The 20401-nt window shown below is 43.2% G+C and overlaps 1 protein-coding gene across 3 annotated transcripts in view; it reads right to left on the reverse strand.

The window, feature by feature from the left end:
• Positions 1–20401, reverse strand: part of Gne (glucosamine (UDP-N-acetyl)-2-epimerase/N-acetylmannosamine kinase) — a 76446-nt gene that overhangs the window by 23748 nt on the left and 32297 nt on the right. For all 3 annotated transcript variants that reach the window (XM_045152468.1, XM_045152471.1, XM_045152476.1), the window contains 3 exons: positions 16603–16808; positions 2652–3103; positions 605–757 (listed from right to left, as the gene is read on the reverse strand). In XM_045152468.1, coding sequence (XP_045008403.1) covers positions 605–757; positions 2652–3103; positions 16603–16808 — 811 coding nt within the window. The remainder of the gene's footprint in view (positions 1–604; positions 758–2651; positions 3104–16602; positions 16809–20401) is intronic.

Here is a 20401-nt window from a genome sequence, read left to right on the forward strand (position 1 = left end):
CAGTATAGGCTCTGGTGTCGGCTGTCCTTATCTCACATCCCCAGGCACCTGCAGGTCTTGCCAGCACCAGAGCCCATGATTCTGTCCACCAGCAGGTGATCAAAGCAGGCCTGAAGACTGGCTGGTTGGGTACTTCCAGATCCAAACTGCCTCAGCTCAGGATTACTCTAGCACAGCTAATCCAAACAGAAGGAAAGTCAGAAGTAATGATGATTTGCTGTGGTCTCTGGTATCATTTTCCTTGAGACCCTCCTTGATGTTGATGTCTCATGACTCATAGATTCTTCTTGGTGGAAACTGGAGGGAAGAGACTAAACATGAGAGCCAAGTGGAGGCCCCAGAGACTGTTTAAAGAATATTTGTTTCCTATTAGTCTCTACTAGACTTGTCAAACAAACAAACAAACAAAAAACACTTTATTTATTTATTGTGACTTTTCAAGGTAGGGTCTCGCTGTAATACAGGCTGACCTGGAATTTACTGTGTAGTCTCAGGGTGGCCTCGAACTCACAGTGATCCTCCTACCTCTGCCTTCCGAGTGCTGGGATTAAAGGCGTGTGCCACCATACCCACTAGGATAAATTTCATTTTTAAGTTCAATTACCTGCATCAATATTTGGAAAGAGAACTAGGGTCCGCTTGTTAAATGAGATGAGTGCATCAAGTGTTAACTCAAACATTTTTATGGAATGCTTAATGTCAGTGGTCACGGGGTGCTGCAGTGCAACGATGTAGTCTTTACACTTTACATCATCACCTGTTAAAGAAAATCACATTGGAGCATTAGTTGAGAATCTTAGAGGAAGAAAAAGCATCTTCTAAGAGCAAGACCTTATAGTGCATGCTTCAACTCATTCCAATGCTAGAAACTGCTTGTCCCACCCAAGCCTGACATCCAAATCAGGACCAAATGAAAAGAGCAACATGTTCAAGGACTCAAACTTAACATTTTCTTTCTAAACTTAACCCCCACATAAAATATACCTTTAAACAGCAGGAACAAGAAATAGTTGTAAACTTCAAAATATTGCAAAGCACCAAAAAAAAAAAGGAATATCCCTAATTTCTAACTAATGTTAGTTGTTTTGTTTTGTTTTGTTTTTGATGAGCTAGGGTCTGGCTCTAGCCCAGGCCGACCTGGAATTCACTATGTAGTCTCAGGGTGGCCTCAAACTCAATGATGATCCTCCCACCTGTGCCTCCCGGGTTTGGGGACTAAAGTCATGCCCAGCTTCTAAGTGATGTTTTTAACGAATGTATTTTGTATAGCAGAACATCTGGAGACTGAGTGGGCATTCACCATATTCCACATGTTGCACAGGCTCTACTCCATGTCACTGCCTCCTAGAATCAACAAGTGTCTCTAGTCCTGTAAGACAAAAGGAGCTCCACTCCCCCTCCCACACCCACCTTTAAAACTGAGACAGGGTCTTGTTATGGCTTGAGACTTGCAACCTCTGTGTTGGCTTCCCAAATACTGACATGAGTTTTTGTGGTGTTTGGAGGCAGGATCTATCTCACTCTAGTCCAAGCTGACCTGGAACTCACTGTGTAGCTCCAGACTGGCCTCAAACTCATCACAATCCTCCTACCTCAGCCTCTTCAGTGCCAGGATTAAAGGCATGTGGCACCATGCCCAGAAACCTTTTTTGAGGTAGGGTTTCACTCTAGCCCAGACTGACTTGGAATTCACTATGTAGTCTTAGGCTGGCCTCGAACTCACAGCAATCCTTCTGCTGAGATTAAAGGTGTGGGACACCATGCCCAGCTCTCACTTTTTTTGTTTGTTTTTCAAGATAGGGTCTCACTCTAGCTCAGGCTGAGCTGGAATTCATTATGTAGTCTCAGGTTGGCCTCAAACTCATGGCAATCCTCCTGTCTCTGCCTCCCAAGTGCTGGGATTAAAGGCATGTGCTACCATGCCTGGCTGTCACTTGTTTTTAATGAAAGAATATCTTTCTCTATGATATTAATTTTAATGATCAATGTTATGAACATATAGCTTATAAATAATCTCCCAACTTCAACCAGTGGCAGTTATATTTTTATGATCTAATAGGAGTGAGGATTTTTTTAAAGGTGTGTGCCACCACACCTGGCTTCTATTTATTTGCAAGCAGAAGAGAGACAGAGAGAATGGGTGTGCCAGGATCTTCAGCTGCTGCAAACGAATTCCAGATGCATGTGCCACTGTGTATTTGGCTTTACGTGAGTACTGGGGAATTGGACCCAGTTGTTAGGTTTTGCAGGCAAGCACCATAACTGCTGAGCCATCTCTCCAGCCTAAAAATTTTTACTAAGATAATATCTTCAGTAGCATTTAATACACCCATGTAAAGCCATACGCAAAAAAAAAAAAAAAAAAAAAAAAAAAAGGCACAAGCATCTAGGGTTTGCAGCAAGCAATAAGAAACCCTGGTGTGCTCAAACACACACACAAACAAATAATTAAAAAAAAAACAAAAAAAAACCTTAGCTTTATGGGTGCTACTAGAAGAATCTATCCATGGATTTCCAAAAACAGTGAAATATACACAACAATTCTGGAGGGGAAAAAAAGTCGCTTCTCAGCCTTTTGTCTAAAATCAAATGAAAGAAAAAAAGAAAAAGAAAATACAGCCACTAGACTGAATAAAGTCTGGCACACATACCTAACCACATCCGAATGATGCTCATATAGTCTTTGTTCTTGGCTGAGAGAAGTTTATCATAGGAAGGGCAGCCTGCCAAAAGGATGCGGTCGTGGTCCTCACACATGGATATCAGATGTTGCTCGGCACTTCTGGTGCAGCACACATGATAATGAGCCAGTTTTGTTATGGCATGTCTGATAGAGTCATCAATAGTCCCACTGACTTCCCCTCCTTCAATGTGAAGGATCCGGATGTTCATCAAGGCAGCAGATGTAGCCAGAGCAAGGGCATCAAACCTGTCTCCGTGAACAATCATGATATCAGGCTTCAGGCGATTAAGGACATCTGGTAGCTTCACTAGGGCCAGGCCTACGGACTCCACCATGGCTGCCTCATCTTCCCCTCTAACAATTGTGTGCAGCCTAGTATTAATGTCAAAATCATCTTGTTCAATCATGCGGTACGTATTCCTAAAGCAGGAGAGAAACAAGGATATCAGAGCATTTTCTTATTTAAAGAAAACAAGCTGGGCTTGAAAGATGGCTTAGCAGTTAAGCACTTGCCTGTGAAGCCTAAGGACCAATGTTCAACTCTCCAGAGCCCACATAAACCAGATGCACAAAGGCAAGGCAAGCGCAAGGTCACACATGCCCACTAGGTGGCGGAAGCATCTGGATTTTGATTTCAGTGACTGAGGCCCTGGGGCCAATTCTCTTTCTAAAATAAAAAAAAAAAAAAACTGTAGGAAAAAAACAACAGAGGCTGGAGAGATGGCTTAGCAGTTAAGGCACTTGCCCACAAAGCCTAAAGAGGCACATATTTTAACTTGTTAAAACAAAGTAAAGAAATTGGCCCAGTATTGTGGCCCATGTCTTTAATCCCAGCACTCAGGAGGCAGAGGTAGGAGTTTTGCCCTGAGTTTGAGACTACCTGAGAGTACATAGTGAATTCCAGGTCAGCCTGGACTAGAGCAAGGCCCTACCTCGAAAAAAAATAAAAAAGAAAGAAAGAAAGAAATATTTCCAAGGGCTGGAGAGATGGCTTAGTGGTTAAGACATTTGCCTACAAAACCAAAGGATCCCAGTTCGACTCTCTAGGACCCATGTAAGCCAGATGTACAAGGAGGCCAGCACATGCATCTGGAGTTTGTTGGCTGAAGGCCCTAGCGTGCCCATTCTCTCTCCCTCTCTCTGCCTCTTTTCTCTCTTTCCCACATACTCTCAAATAAATAAAGTAAAAATAAAGTTTTAAGTTAAAAAAATATGCATTTCCAAAATAGCTGGGTGTAGTGGTGCATGCCTTTAATCCCAGCACTCAGGAGACAGAGGTAGGAGGATCACTGTGAGTTCAAGGCTAGCCTGAGACTACAAGGTGAATTCCCACCTCAGCCTGGACTACAGTGAAACCCTACCTCAAAAAAAAAAAAAAAAAAAAAGTACAAGAAAAAAAAGTACAAGAGCAATGACTATAGCCTGATTTGTTTTTGTATATAAATACATATTCAGATGGCAGTGACCTTGGGATGACTCCGAAGGCACCATGGTGCTGAGAAGTGACAGAGGAGTGCTCAGCACTGAAACATCTCTATCACCCTCCAAGGCTCAGGGTCCATTGTGGAAGAGGTGGCGGAAAGAATGTAAGAGCCAAAGGAAGGATAGGATTCCTTACAACGTGTTCCTCCAGACCATCATAATAGGAGGAAAAGATCATGACAAATAAAAGAGAGACTGATTGAGAGGGGGAGGAGATATGATGGAGTTTCAAAGGGGAAAGTGGGGGAGAAAGGGAATTACCTTGGGATATTGTTTACAATCATGGAAGTTGTCAATAAGAAAAAATTTTTTAAAAAGCCGGGGTTGGTGGCTCATGCCTTTAATCCCAGCACTCGGGAGGCAGAAGTAGGAGGATCGCCATGAGTTCGAGACCAGCCTGAGATTACATAGTGAATTTCAGGTCAGTCTGAGCTAGGGTGAAACCCTACCTCGAAAAACCAGGAAAAAAAAAAAAAAAGAAAAGAAATTGAAGTGTAAATTACAAGAGCAATGACTATAGCCTGATTTGGTTTTGTAAATAAATACATAAATAGCCACCACTCAGATCAAGATTAAATGTACTCACTTGAGCCTCTCATAGTCAGTATCGGGAAATTTTTTTTAGGAAGAAATCAATTATTTTTAAAAAAATATTTACTTGCTTATTTATTTATTTATGAGAGTGTGTGTACATTAGGAGGAGCATGGTAGGGCTTCTTGCCACTATAAACAAACTCCATACACATGTGCAAAGCTGTTCATCTGGAATTATATGAGTACTGGAGAAACTGAACCTGGAGCTGTCAGGCTTTGCAAGCAAGTGCCTTTAACACCTGAGCCATTTCCCCAACCCTTTTTGTTTAAAAAAAAAAAATCATTTATTTATTTGCAAGCAGGGAGAGAAAGAGAGAGAGAGAATGGGTACACCAGAGCCTCCAGCTGTTGTGAATGAACTGCAGATGCATGCGCCACTTTGTGCATTTGGCTTTACAAGGGTACTGAGGAATCGAATCTAGGTCATTAGGCTTTGCAGGCAAATGCGTTAACTGCTGAGTCATCTATCTCTCCAGCCCATGTTTTACCTATTTTCTTTAGAGCAGTTTCAAAGTTTAAGGTCTTTGATCCATTTTTTTTGTCAAGTAGAAGTCCATTGCACTACAGAGCCATCTTGATCTTTTTTTTTTTTTTTTTTTGCTCTTTGAGGTAGGGTCTCACTTTAGCCCAGACTGACCTGGAATTTGCTCTGTATTCTCAGGGTGACCTCGAACTCATGGCGATCCTCCTACCTCTGCCTCCCGAGTGCTAGGATTAAAGGTGTGTGCCACCACGTCCATCTTGATCCTTTTTTCCATTTTTTGGTTTTTCGAGGTAGGGTCTCATGCTAGTCCAGGCTGACTTGGAACTCACTATGTAGTCTCAGGGTGGCCTCAAACTCTTAGCGATCCCCCACCTCTGCCTCCCAAGTGCTGGAATTAAAGGCATGCACCACCACACTCGGCTTGATCCACTTTTAATTGATTTTTGTATAAAATGAGAACTACAGATCTAGTTTCATTCTTTTTTTTTTAATTTATTTATTTGAGAGCAACAGACACAGAGAGGAAGACAGATAGAGGGAGAGAGAGAATGGGCGCGCCAGGGCTTCCAGCCTCTGCAAACGAACTCCAGACACGTGCGACCCCTTGTGCATCTGACTAACGTGGGACCTGGGGAACCAAGCCTCGAACCGGGGTCCATAGGCTTCACAGGCGAGTGCTTTACCGCTAAGCCATCTCTCCAGCCCTAGTTTCATTCTTATACATATGAATATTTAATTTTCCAATACTATTTTGTTAAAGAGGTTATTTCTCCAGTGTACATTTTTCATAGATTGGTCAAAAACCAGACGGCTATAGCTATATGGGCTTATTTTTAGATTTCTTTTTTTCTTTTTGCATGTATGTATGTGTGGTTTGTGTAAATGCATGTATGCATGTATGTGGAGATCAGGGGTAGACATCAGATGTTTTCCTCTATTGCTCTCCAATTTTGCTTTTCCTGAACTTTTTACCAACAGTATCCATACATATAGACAATACACCATGACCACAGTTCCCTTCCAACATCCTCCCTCTTCCCCCCTCAATACTTCTCCATTGAGTCCCTTCTTCCCAGCTAGTCCCCTTCAATTTATTTATTTATTTTTAAAAAGAATGTTTGTATTTATTTATTTACAAGCAGATAGAGAGAGAGAAGAGAGACAGCAAGAGAGAATGGACACACCAGCGCCTCCAGCCACTACGTACAAACTCCAGATGGCATACGCCACTGTGTATCTGGCTTTATGTGGGTACTGGGGAATCGAACCCTGGTCATTAGGTTTTGTAGGCAACTGCTGTGCAATTGCTCCAGCCCTCCAATTTTATTCTTTTTTAAAAAAATATATATTTTATTTATTTATTTGAGAGAGAGACAGACAGACAGAGAGGGAGAGAGAGACAAGAATGGGCATGCCAGGGCCTCAAACCACTGCAAAGGAACTCCAGATGCGTGTACCCCCTTGTGCATCTGGCTTATGTGAGTCCTGGAGAATCAAACCGGCATCTTTTGGCTTTGCAGGCAAACGTCTTAACCACTAAGCCATCTCTCCAGTCCCAATTTTATTCTTTTAGGTGGGGTTTCTCATTGAACCTAGCTCTAGCCTCCAGGTCTTCTATCCTATTTCATTGATATACATGTCTGTTTTTGTGCCACCACCTTGCTGAGTTTATTACTATGGTTCTGTGGTACAGTCTGAAATCAGATACTGCAGTACTTCCAGGTTTGTTCCTTTTCTTCAGGGCTGCCTTGGATATTGGGGGTCTTTTGTGCTTCCATGTGAAACTTGAGAAATCCTGAGGAGTAACAGCATCCCAGCAGATGACATTTCTAATGGCCTTCACAGGAAGGTTATTTTGAAACTTGGTCTCAGCCATGGGTCCAAGTAACCTTTTCTCCAGATTACTGATTTCCACCATAGTCTTTGCTTTGTACATAAACACATCTCTTGCCCAAGCAGAACTCAGTTTTATCTCAGACTAAACCATTTCCATTTTAAGCAGAGCTGTGTGCTCCCTTGTCCAGGCCTTGCCCAGCGCCTTCCAGACATGTCTGCTTTTTAGCAGTTCTGTTCCCCTCAGGCCTCCTTAGGTTCCAAGACTACACCAAATGATAGAAATCACCTTCTGACTGGGCGTGGTGGTGCACACCTTTAATCCCAGCACTTGAGAGGCCAAGATAGGAGGACTGTCATGAGTTCAAGGACACCCTGAGACTACACAGTGAATTACAGGTCAGCCTGGGCTACAGTGAGATACTACCTTGAATAACCAGGAGAAAAACGAAATTTCCTTCTGATTTCTCTTTGTATGGTACCATTAATCCAAGAATGAGTCTTTTGGAATGAAATATGTAGCTTTTACAGAATTAAAGGGGCTGTGAAATGTTATAGCTACTTTTTTTCCTCAAATTTGTCCATTTCCTCTAAATTGTTGAATTTTCTGACATTTTAGTCCCTCTTTATCCTTTTTTTTTTTTTTTTAATTTGAGAGTGACAGACAGAGAGGAGGAAGAGAGAAAGAGAGAATGGGCACGGCAGGGCCTCCAGCCACTGCAAACGAACTCCAGAGGTGTGCGCCCCCTTGTGCATCTGGTTAATGTGGGTCCTGGGGAATCGAGCCTTGAACCGGGGTCCTGAGGCTTCACAGGCAAGCACTTAACTGCTAAGCCATCTCTCCAGCCCCCTCTTTATCCTTTTAATGTCTGTGTAGTGTCCCTATTGTCATCCATAGCTTATTAACTCATTTGTTCTCTCTCTTTTCTTTGTGTTTTGCTAGATGTTTGTAGCTTTTATTATTAATATATCAAAAGTATTTTGGGGACTCCCTCTCTCTCTCTTTTTGAGATAGCATTTCGCTATAGCCCAGGCTAACCTGGAATCACTCTGTAGTTCCAGGCTAGACTCCAACTCAGGCCATTTCTACCTCTGCTCCCAGCCTGCTGGGATTAGTGCGCCGTCACACCCATCTTATGGTCCCTTTTATCCATTTTACATTCCACTGATGTCCATGTTTTGCTTTCTTCCACTTATTTTGAGTTTAATTTTTTAAATTAGAGTGAAGACATTAATCACTAACTCTTACATTATCATTAATTCTAAACTTTAAAAAATTATTTATTTATAGGCAAGCAGAAAGAGAAAGGATGTTGGGGGGGGGGAATGGCACACCAGGACCTCTTGCCACTACAAATGAACTTCAGTTGCCAGCACCACTTTGTTGGTCTAAAGCTATACATGTGTACTGGGGAATTTAACCCAGGCCATTAGGCTTTGCAAGCAAGCACCTTTAACCACTGAACAATCATCTCTCCAGCCCTAAACTTTTTAAAAATATTTATTTATTTATTTATTTGAAAGTGAGAGAAAGAGAGAATGGGTATGCCAGGGCCTTCATCAACTGCAAACAAACTGCAGATGCATGCACCACCTTGTGCATCTGGCTTATGTGGGTACTGAGGAATTGAACCTAGTTCCTTAGGCTTCACAGGCAAGTGCCTTAACTGCTAAGCTATCTCTCCAGCCCCCTAAATTTTTTTTTTTTTTGGTTGGTTGGTTTTTCAAGGTAGGGTCTTGCTCTAGCTCAGGCTGACCTGGAATTCACTATGTAGTCTCAGGGTGGTCTAGAACTCATGGTGATCTTCCCACCTCTGCCTCCGGAGTGCTGGGATTAAAGGTGAGTGCTACCACACCCGGCTAACTTTTTTTTTTTAACATAAGTATTTAAAGCTGTAAATTTCCCCCAAGCACTGCTCTTGCATACTCCACAAATTTTTAATTAAAATATTTTTTAATTAAATTTATTGATTTGAGGGAGAGAGTGAATGGGCACACCAGGGCTTTCAGCAGCTGCAAAAGAACTCTAGATGCATGGGCCACCTTGTGTGTCTGGCTTTACGTGGGTCCTGGGGAACCAAACCTGGGTCCTTTGGCTTTGGTGGCAAGTGCCTTAACTGCTAAGCTATCTCTCCAGCCCATACTCCACAAATTTTGATGTACTATAATAGTTATTATTGTATTCAAAATACTTCCTAATTTCTCCTTTGATTTCTAGTTTGATCCATGGCTTTCTTGAGCTTTTTCAATTGTGTTTTCTTCTTGTTATTTTTTGGTGGCACTACAGATTGAATCTGGCATCTCCTGCACACTACGCAAGCATTGAACTCTATCTGCAGCCTTGTTTTTGTTCTGAGACAGGGTCTCACTGAGTTGACAAGGCTGAGGACGTGAGGGCGACCTGGCTGCGACATGTGTCACTCCACTGATGGCCAGGGTTGATGTGGCTGGCTAGGCAGGTGTCTCCTTCCTCACTACTTCATGGGCATCCCTACAGTTCCTACCTGAATCTTCATGCCGGCTCAGAAGACGGCAGCCTTCCCCAAATAGAGGACTGGTCTGTGCTCGCTTGCTAGAACCTCTAAACAATCTCTCAAATGGACAAGGCTGGCCTTGAACTTGAGACACTCTTACCTAAGCCCTGCAAGCAGGTGGAAAGATAGGCCTGCATCACCACACCTGGCTCAAACTTTAAAAAGTAATTTCTCAGAGTTTATGAAAGGTAGCTGTGAGAGGATTAATCAGATGCTATTCTGCTACTTGCTGTTCTGTTACTTGCTACTCTGATTAAAAGAACTGGAGGGCTGGAGGGCTGATTTAGCGGTTAAGCACTTGCCTGTGAAGCCTAAGGACCCCGGTTCGAGGCTCGATTCCCCAGGACCCACGTTAGTCAGATGCACAAGGGGGCACATGCGTCTGGAGTTCATTTGCAGTGGCTGGAGGCCCTGGCATGCCCACTCTCCTCTCTCTCTGCCTCTTTCTCTCTGTCTGTCGCTCTCAAATAAATAAATAAAAATAAACAAAAATTAAAACAAAAAGAACTGGAATTTCTTTTTCTTAAAAAAAAAATAAGTATTTAGGGCTGGAAAGATAGATGGCTTAGCAGTTAAGGTGCTTGCCTGCAAAGCCCAAGGACCCAGGTTTGATTCCCCAGGATCCATATAAGTGGCAAATGTGTCTGGAGTTTGTTTACAGTGGCTAGAGGCGCTGGTGCACCCATTCTCTCTTTCTCTCTTTTTTCCCCCCTCTCTCTCTCATAAATAAATAAATTTTAAAGTAGTCTAAAACTTTAGTTGAATATATGACTCTCTCTTCATATATATATATAAATATATATATATATATATACACATACACACACACACACACATATATATATATGTATACACACACACACACACACACACACACACACACACACACACACACACAGTATTACTCATTTCCCCTTAGTAATGAAAGTTCTTAAAACCATAATTTTTTTTTTTTTTTTTTTGAGGTAAGGCCAGGCTGGCGCCAAACTCACAGTGATCCTCCTACATCTGCCTCCCCAGTGCTGAGGTTATAGGTGTGCGCCACTACGCCTAGCTGATTCTGGATTTAAATGTTTTTTTGGGATGGGTGGGTATGTGGGTTGGGGGGCATGCTAGGGTCTCTTGCCCTACAAACGAATGCCTGTATGGCTGTAGGTGTGTGGCTGGGTAATTGAACCTGGGCCAGCAGGCTTTGCAAGTAGACACTTTTAACCACTGAGCCATTTCTTCAGCCCCTTGGTTTTTTATTTATTTGAGAGAGAAAGAAAGGGGGCGTGCCAGGGCCTCTAGCCACTGCAAATCAATTCCAGGCATGTGCTCTACCATGTGCACCTGGTTTATGTGGGTACTGGGAATAGAACCTGGGTCCCTGGGCTTCACAGGCAAGCACCTTAACCTCTAAGCCATCTCTCCAGCCCCCCTGGTTTGGCTTCTTTGAGACCAGTCTCATGTAGCCCAGGCTGTCCCCAAACTCATTATTAGCCAAGGATGATTCTCTAGCCTTCGTCTCCCAAGTGCAGGGATTATGGGCTTATTTTTGTGGTGTTTTGATTTTTTATTTTTTTGGAAGTAAGGTCTTTTTATGTGGCCCAGGCTGACCTGAAACTATAAAGCCCTAACTAGTCTTAAGCTTTCAGTGATCCTTTTGTCTCTTGCCTCCCAAGGGCTGGGATTACCATGAGTTTGAGGTCAATCTGGGCTAGAGTGAGACCCTATACCTCCAAAAAAAAAAAAAAAGAAATTCAAAAGGTGATATAGTACAGTCTCTTAGTCTTCAAGTTACCCAATTTGTCACCCTAGAAGCAACCAGTTTCTTAAGTTAGAATGCCCTTTATGCAGGGGCTGAAGATATAGCTTAGTGGATACAGTATGTGCCTAGCAGTCACAAAGTCCTAGGTTCCAACCCCAGCACTGAATAAAACTGTTCCTGGTGACAAGTTCCAACATGAGGTACATGAGACCTTGTCTCCAAAAATAAAAAGGTACTTTAAGCATTAGTCAAATTTCCTACTTAAGGGCTGGAGAGATGGCTTAGCAGTTAAGCACTTGCCTGCGAAGCCTAAGGACCCTGGGTCAATTCCCCTGTAATCAAGTGTATTAGTCAGGGTTCTCTAGAGGAACAGAATTACTAGAATGAATTATATATAGAAGGAAATTTGGGCTGGAGAGATGGCTTAGCGGTTAAGCGCTTGCCTGTGAAGCCTAAGGACCCCGGTTCGAGGCTCGGTTCCCCAGGTCCCACGTTAGCCAGATGCACAAGGGGGCGCACGCGTCTGGAGTTTGTTTGCAGAGGCTGGAAGCCCTGGCGCGCCCATTCTCTCTCCCTCCCTCCCTCCCTCTCTCTCCCTTTCTTCCTCCCTCCCTCCTTCTGTCTGTCTGTAACTCTCAAATAAATAAATAAAATTTTTAAAACATATTTCCTATTTATGTCTCACCAGGCAAACATTTCTTAGTTACTATGGTAGGCAATAAGAACCCTGCAATTTCCCAGGGAGCCGCTTTCCCATTAGCCTTTCTGTCAAAGCTTTATTATAGAAGTAAAAGAACCCAGCTGGGCGTGGTGGTTCATACTTTTAATACTAACACTCAGGAGGCAGAGGCAAGAGGATTGCTGTGAGTTCAAGGCCAGCTTATGACTAACAGAGTGAGTTCCAGATTAGCCTGAGACCCTACCTCAAAAAAAAAAAGAAAGAAGGAAAGACAGAGAGAAAGAAAGAAAAAAGAACAACAGGACTAGAGAGATGGCTTAGCAGTTTAGGCACTTGCCTGCTAAGCCTAAGGACCCAGGTTTGATTCTCCAAAACCCATATAAGCCAGATGCACAAGTTGGCACATGTATCTGGAGTTTTTTGCAGTGGCTAAAGGCTCTGGCATGCCCATTTTCTCTCTCTCCTTGCAAATAAATAAAAACATTTTAAATTTTTTTTTAAAGAAAAGTGAAGTAAAACAAATTACTCAGACATTCATCTCTTGCTAAAATTTCTTTTTTTAAAAAAAATTACTTATTCATGTACAAGGAGAGAGAGAGTATGGGTGCACCAGGGCCTCTAACCGCTGCAAAAGAACTCCAGGTGCATGCAACACTTAGTGCATCTGGTTTTATGCAGATACTGGGGAGTCAAACTCAAGCCTTTAAGGCTTTGTAAGCAAGTACCTTAACTGCTCAGCCATCTCTCCCCAGCCCTAAAATGTTGACCCTGTCCTATCACCCAACTGGATTAGTCAGAAATAATTGTATGTGTGTATGTGTGTGTGTGTGTGTGTGTGTGTGTGTGTGTATAAAATTTGCTTTACTGTTACTGTCGTGTTTTTATTTTATTTTTTAATTTTTTTTAAATTTATTTATTTATTTATTTGAGAGCGACAGACACAGAGAGAAAGACAGATAGAGGGAGAGAAAGAGAATGGGCGCGCCAGGGCTTCCAGCCTCTGCAAACGAACTCCAGACGCATGCGCCCCCTTGTGCATCTGGCTAATGTGGGACCTGGGGAACCGAGCCTCGAACCGGGGTCCTTAGGCTTCACAGGCAAGCGCTTAACCGCTAAGCCATCTCTCCAGCCCCTGTCGTGTTTTTAAAGGATAGTCTCCAAAGGACAATTTTATTTAAAATATTTTATTTATTTATTTGAAAGGGAGAGTGTGTGTAATGGACACATCATGGCCTTCTGCTGCTGCTACAAACAATTCCAGTCCCATGTGCTACTGTGTCTGGCTTTACACGGGTCCTGGGGAATTGAACCCAGGCCATCAAGGATTGCAAGCAAGTGCCTTTAATTGCTGAGCCATCTCACCAGCCCCAGGAAGGACAACTTTAACACAAACCTCTTTCCTATATGGTAATGTGTTTATTGCAATCTTTGGAGAGTGCATGGACATTTTCATGCCACCAGGGTGCACTAAATACCACTTTACTGCATATAACAAAGAGAACATTCATTTCTGATTTATATACTTGTTCTCAAAGACAGCCTTTCATTTTTTCAAATATATCCTATGATCAGTACAATCCCAATGTCACACACACAAAAAAGCCAAAGGTTGCTGGGCATGGTAGCACACATCTTTAATCCCAGCACTCAGGAGGCAGAAGTAAGAGGATCACTGTGAGTTCAAGGTCAGCCTGAGACTACATACTGATTTCCAGGCCAGCCTGGGTTTGAGTGAGACCTACCTCAAGAAAAAAAAAAAAAAAAGGTCTTGGTCTTGGCATGTAACATTCTACTTTACCTCACAGACAATTATATTTTTATAAATTTTATTTCAGATATGCCACTTTGTATGCTGTTGACCTGTAAGCCAATTAGTTTTTGTTTTGCCTGAAACAGGGTCTTGCTATATAGCCATGGAGAGCCTCAAACGTACCATATAAGCCAGGCTGGCCTGAAACTCAAGGCAATCCTCCTGCCTCTGCCTCCTGAGTACTGGTATTATAGGCATACACCATCACAACAGGCAAGTAAACTAGTTTTGAAGAACTGCCTCTGGAACTCACAAAACAAGCTTGAGCATAGCGGGGTCTGCTCAGTGGCGGAGCGCATGCTAACATGCAAGAGGCCCCGGGTTCAAACCTGGCACCAGAAAGATGAGGACGTGGAATCAGCTATAGTCATCAGGTACTATGAATGCACAAGTGACATTTCTTCTGAATGCAATCACAAATAGTCATATTATCTACACTTATTACTTATCAAGGTGTTTTAAATCACACATCTATTCCTTAATCTGCTTAATTTATTTTTTAATATTTTAAAAATTATTTATTCACTTATTTATTTATTTGAGGGGGGGCAGATAGAGAAAGTGAGAATGGATGCACCAGGGCCTCCAGCCACTGCAAATGAACTCCAGATGCATGCGCCATCTTGTACACCTGGCTTCCGTGGATCCTGGGGAATCGAACCTGGTCCTTTGGCTTTGCAGGCAAGTGCCTTAACCGCTAAGCCATCTCTCCTGCCCTGGTTTTATTTTATTTTATTTTTATTAGTATTTTCCATGATTATAAAAAAAATCCCATGTTAATTCCCTCCCTCCCCCCCACACTTTCTCCTTTGAAATTCCATTCTCCATATTACCTCCCCATCACAATCATTGTACTTACATATATACAATATCAACTTATTAAGTACCCTCCTCCCTTCCTTTCTCTTCCCTTTATGGCTCCTTTTTTAACTTAGTGGCCTCTGCTACTAAGTATTTTCATTCTCACCCAGAAGCCCAGTCATCTGTAGCTAGGATCCACATATGAGAGAGAACATGTGGCGCTTGGCTTTCTGGGCCTGGGTTACCTCACTTAGTATAATCCTTTCCAGGTCCATCCATTTTTCTGCAAATTTCATAACTTCTTTTTTCTTTACCGCTGAGTAGAACTCCATTGTATAAATGTGCCACATCTTCATTATCCACTCATCAGTTGAGGGACATCTAAGCTGGTTCCATTTCCCAGCTATTATAAATTGAGCAGCAATAAATATGGTTGAGCACGTACTTCTAAGGAAATGAGATGATTCCTTCGGATATATGCCTAGGAGTGCTATAGCTGGGTCATATGGTAGATCAATCTTTAGCTGTTTTAGGAACCTCCACACTGATTTCCACAATGGCTGGACCAGATTGCATTCCCACCAGCAGTGTAGAAAGGTTCCTCTTTTTCCACATCCCTGCCAACATTTATGATCATTTGTTTTCATGATGGTGGCCAATCTGACAGGAGTGAGATGGAATCTCAATGTAGTTTTTTTAATCTGCATTTCTCTGATGTCTAGTGACGTAGAACATCTTTTTAGATGCTTATATGCCATTCATATTTCTTCCTTTGAGAATGCTCTATTTAGCTCCATAGCCCATTTTTTGATTGGCTTGTTTGATTCCTTATTATTTAACTTTTTGAGTTCTTTGTATATCCTAGATATTAATCCTCTATCAGATATATAGCTGGCGAAGATTTTTTCCCATTCTGTAGGTTACCTCTTTGCTTTTTTCACTGTGTCCTTTGCGGTGCAAAATCTTTGTAATTTCATGAGGTCCCAGTGATTAATCTGTGGTTTTATTGCCTGAGCAATTGGGGCTGTATTCAGAAAGTCTTTGCCAAGACCAATATGTTGAAGGGTTTCCCCTACTTTTTCCTCTAGCAGTTTCCGAGTTTCAGGTCTGATGTTAAGGTCTTTAATCTATTTGGACTTAATTATTGTGCATGGCGAGAGAGAAAAATCTATTTTCATCCTTCTGCAGATATATATCCAGTTTTCCCAACACCATTTGCTGAAGTTTTTTTTTTAAATTTTTTATTTATTTATTTGAGAGCGACAGACACAGAGAGAAAGACAGATAGAGGGAGAGAGAGAGAATGGGCGCGCCAGGGCTTCCAGCCTCTGCAAACGAACTCCAGACGCGTGCGCCCCCTTGTGCATCTGGCTAACGTGGGACCTGGGGAGCCGAGCCTCGAACCGGGGTCCTTAGGCTTCATAGGCAAGCGCTTAACCGCTAAGCCATCTCTCCAGCCCTTATTTTATTTTTTAATTGAGAAACATTCTGAGAGGCTAAGCAAGTCCTCTGAAGTCCCACAAAGACTAAGTGAGACTAAGAGCTGGGATTTCATACTGGGTCCATATGGCTATAAAATCCAGGTTCTCTCCCGCATACTGTTGCACTGAAGAGTAAGAACATGGGCTGGGAGATGTCTCAGCGAGTAGGAGCATTTGCCTGCAAGCCCTACAGCCGGAGAGGAGCTGCTGCTGACTGAGCTGGGTCCCCCTCCTCCGCATAACAGCTGGGTGTGGTCACGTGTTTGAAATCCCCCCTCCCCCCCAGAAACAGACACAGGAGAATTGCTGGGGTACTTGGAAGGCAGCTCCAGGTTAAGTTTGACTGTCTCAAGGAAATACATCGATAAAGGATAGAGCTTACCCAACATTCTCCTCTGGCTTCTGCGTAGACACACACACACACACACACACACACACACACACACACGTAAGAACTCACTTTGACCTTACCCATAGTCATCGATCAGGTGGGAGCCAAGCACCACCACATCAAGCTCGAAGAACTCGGGTTCCGTCTTAATGCCAAACATGATGGGGGCGAGTTTAGAATAATCCGCCCGGTTGCAGGTCGCGACGCAAACGCGAAGCTTCCGGTTATTCCCGTTCTTCTCCATGATGGGCTTCTTTTGACTTGAGAGCTTCTGAAAATAGAGTTCCTGAAGTCACAAAAAATAAAATTACTGTTTGCAATTAGAAAAGGCCCTACATATGAACACAAGACGCGGGGCTGAGGAGACGGCTGAGCGGTGAAAGGTAGGTGCCTGCAAGAAGCCAGCAGGCAGCCCAGGTTCAATGCCCAAGCATCCACCTTTGCGTGGGCACCACGAAAAGCCAGCTGCATCGGAAGCTCGTGGGCCAGCCTCTCAGTTTGTTTACAGTCTAGCAGTTCATCTAAGTGGCAAGGGACCCTGTCTGCCCTCGGACTTCCAAGTAGGTGCCATGGCATGTGCACCGATCTACACAAATAAACAAATGATTTTTTAATAAACCCAACTTTTCAGTCGTCAGTCCTACGACTTAGTAGAAGTCTGTAATCTTTTGTTTTTTCCCACCCCTGCCGCTGTGTGCCACCCTCATTATGAAATTCCAGCAGGCTGACCAGCTCCATCCCTTTCTCCTACTCAAGCACACTGGAATGCAAGTGGGGAGCGACATAGAGCCAACTCTCCCTCAAAAGATGAACAAACATCAGGCCTTCAATTGTTCAGTAAAAAGGACTTATTGCCCGGTGTGGTGGTGCACGCCTTTAATCCCAGCACTCGGGAGGCAGAGGTAGGAGGATCCCTGTGAGTTTGAGGCCAGCCTGAGACTACATAGTGAATTCCAGGTCAGCCTGAGCCAGAGCAAGACCCTACCTTGAAAAATAAAATTTAAAAAAATTTTTAAAAGTACTTACTAAAAATAAAAATTACTTGCTGTACCTCACAGTTGAGCCCAACATACCTGACTGTTAACAAAATTTTTTTAATAATTCTTTTAATTATTTATTTATTTATTTGAGAGCGACAGACACAGAGAGAAAGACAGATAGAGGGAGAGAGAGAGAATGGGCGCACCAGGGCTTCCAGCCTCTGCAAACGAACTCCAGACGCGTGCGCCCCCTTGTGCATCTGGCTAACGTGGGACCTGGGGAACTAAGCCTCGAACCAGGGTCCTTAGGCTTCACAGGCAAGCGCTTAACTGCTAAGCCATCTCTCCAGCCCTGTTAACAAAATTTGATAAGACACTCATTTGGTGTAGAAAATTAACTCCCTCATTTTACAGAAAAGGAAACACAGGTCTAGAAAGGAAAGCATTCCCCAAGATTGAAGTCACATCTTAATGAACACAGTGCCTGGCCTCACACGATATACTTCCTTTAATACGAAGCATGTGTTCAGTCCCGGGGAGCAGGATGAGTAGATAAAACCCTTACCTTTAAGACCTCACTGGCACCAACATACTAGTGCCTGCAACACTGGCAACCACAATGCCTACCTGGATATGTCCCATAGGCACCTTAAAGTCAATGTCCCAAACTGAACTCATTTTCTTTTCTAAGCCTGCTTCTCCTTAATTGTTCTCTAACTCAATTATGCATTACAGTTTGTCCAAATATCTTGATATCTTTGTTTTTTATATTTCTCACTAGTGTTCCTAAGCCCCATCAGTTGCCCCCTGAGTATCTGTGGGTTTTGTTTTTTTTGAAATAGGGTAGCCCGGGCTAACCTGGAATTCACTCTGTAATCTCAGGCTGGCCTGGAAGTCACGATCCTCCTACCTCTGCCTCCCAAGTGCTGGATTAAAGGTATGCACCACCACACCCAGCAAAGACAAATTTTTTCTCAGTTATTTATTTATGAGAGAGAGAAGGAGGAAGGGAGAAAGAATGGGCATACCAGGGCCTCTAGCCACTGTAAACGATATCCGAACACTTGTGCCACCAATGCCAACATTTGCTTCTGGCTTACATGGGTTATGAGGGATCAAACCTGAGCTCTTAGGCTTTGCAGGTAAACACTTCAACTGCTAAGCCATCTCTCTAGCCCCGAATATCTTTCAAATCTGTCTTCTCTTCCTCACCCCCACTAGCCCTTCCTCTACTCCAGTCTCTTGGGTCTCAGCTACTTGAAATAGCTGTCAAAGTGGTGCGCCTGTCTCACGTCCTCCCTTGACTCCCCAATTCAATGTGATTCCTCCAACGTTCACAGACCTCATTATCATGCTAAACAGGATGCATCACTATGGGATGGGGTCCAGGAGCCCATCCATTGTGTGTGTGTATGTGTCATGCCTGTGTGTGGTGTGCATGCATTTGTGTACACATGTTCATATATGTCTAAACACATGCCGATCCACGTGTGTTTGTGTATATGTGTGTGTGGAAGCCAGATGTTGACACTGGTGTCTTCCTCAGTCTCTCTCCACTTTATTTTTTTTTGAGATAGGTTCTCTCACTGAACCTGGAGCTTGCCAGTTTGGCTAGACTAGCTGCCAACACCCTCTTGTCCCCATCTCCCCAGTTCTGGGTTACAGGTGCCCACCACGTGCAGGGTTTTTAACATGAAATCTGGGTATCTAAACTCAGGTCCTCATGCTTGCTCAGCAAGTTCTTTATCATCTTCCCAGCCTCACACACTTTTAAAACCCTACCTACATTTACTGTGTGCCAAGGTATCTGCCATACCAAAAAGCCCACAATTTAGCCTCTGTGTCTTTAGATACAAGTACTTCTATATAAATCTTCCTTTCCCTCTTGCCTAACTCCCACGCATGCTTCAAATTCAGTCTAAGTATTACTACTTAAAAAAAAATTTTTTTATTGTAGAGAGAGTAAAAGAGAGATGGGGATGGGCTGGAGAGATGGCTTAGCGGTTAAGCATTTGCCTGTGAAGCCTAAGGACCCCGGTTCGAGGCTCGATTCCTCAGGACCCACGTAAGCCAGATGCACAAGGGGACGCACATGTCTGTTTGTTTGCAATGGCTGGAGGCCCTGGCATGCCCATTCTTTCTCTCTCTCTCTCTCTTTCCCTCTGCCTCTTTCTCTGTTGCTCTCAAATAAATAAAATAAAATAAAATCTTTCAAAGCTTAAAAAAATAGATAAATAAAGAGAAAAAGGAGAGAGAGCATTGGCCCAGGGCCTCAGCCACAGCAATTTAACTCCAGGCTCTTGTACCACTTAGTGGGCATGTGCAACCTTGCACTTGCCTCACCTTTGTGTATCTGGCTTACATGGGATCTGGAGAGTTGAACATGGGTCCTTAGGCTTCACAGGCAAGCGCCTTAACCACTAGGTCATCTCTCCAACCCTAAATATCACTTCTTTTGGAAAGGTTTTCGCATAGATCTCAGGTCCACGCCCCATTCCTCTTTGTTACCTTTCTGTGAACACCATGCCCCTAGTATACACAAATATACTTTTGTTCAACTCCTTTGCTCACCCATTCCCCTGCCTGCCTGCTATTCAGTGCTAAGTAAAAAATTGGGGGCTGGAGAGATGGCTCAGCCATTAAGGTACTTGCCTACAAAGCCTAAGGACCCAGGTTTGATTCCCAAGTACTCAAAGCCAGATGCACTAGCTGGCAGATGTATCTGGAGTTCGTTTGCAGTGGCTAGAGGACCCTGCTGTCCATTCTCTCTCTGTATCTGCTTCCCTCCCTCAAGTAAACAAATAGATAAATTTTAAAATTTGGGGCAGGAAGTATCTGGTTCTTTTTAGAACATCTTAGTATTTTTATTTGTTTGCAAAGAGAGAGAAAGAATGGGTGC

This window comes from Jaculus jaculus, chromosome 1 (assembly GCF_020740685.1).
Source record: "Jaculus jaculus isolate mJacJac1 chromosome 1, mJacJac1.mat.Y.cur, whole genome shotgun sequence".
In the NCBI taxonomy this organism is placed as follows: Eukaryota; Metazoa; Chordata; class Mammalia; order Rodentia; family Dipodidae; genus Jaculus; species Jaculus jaculus.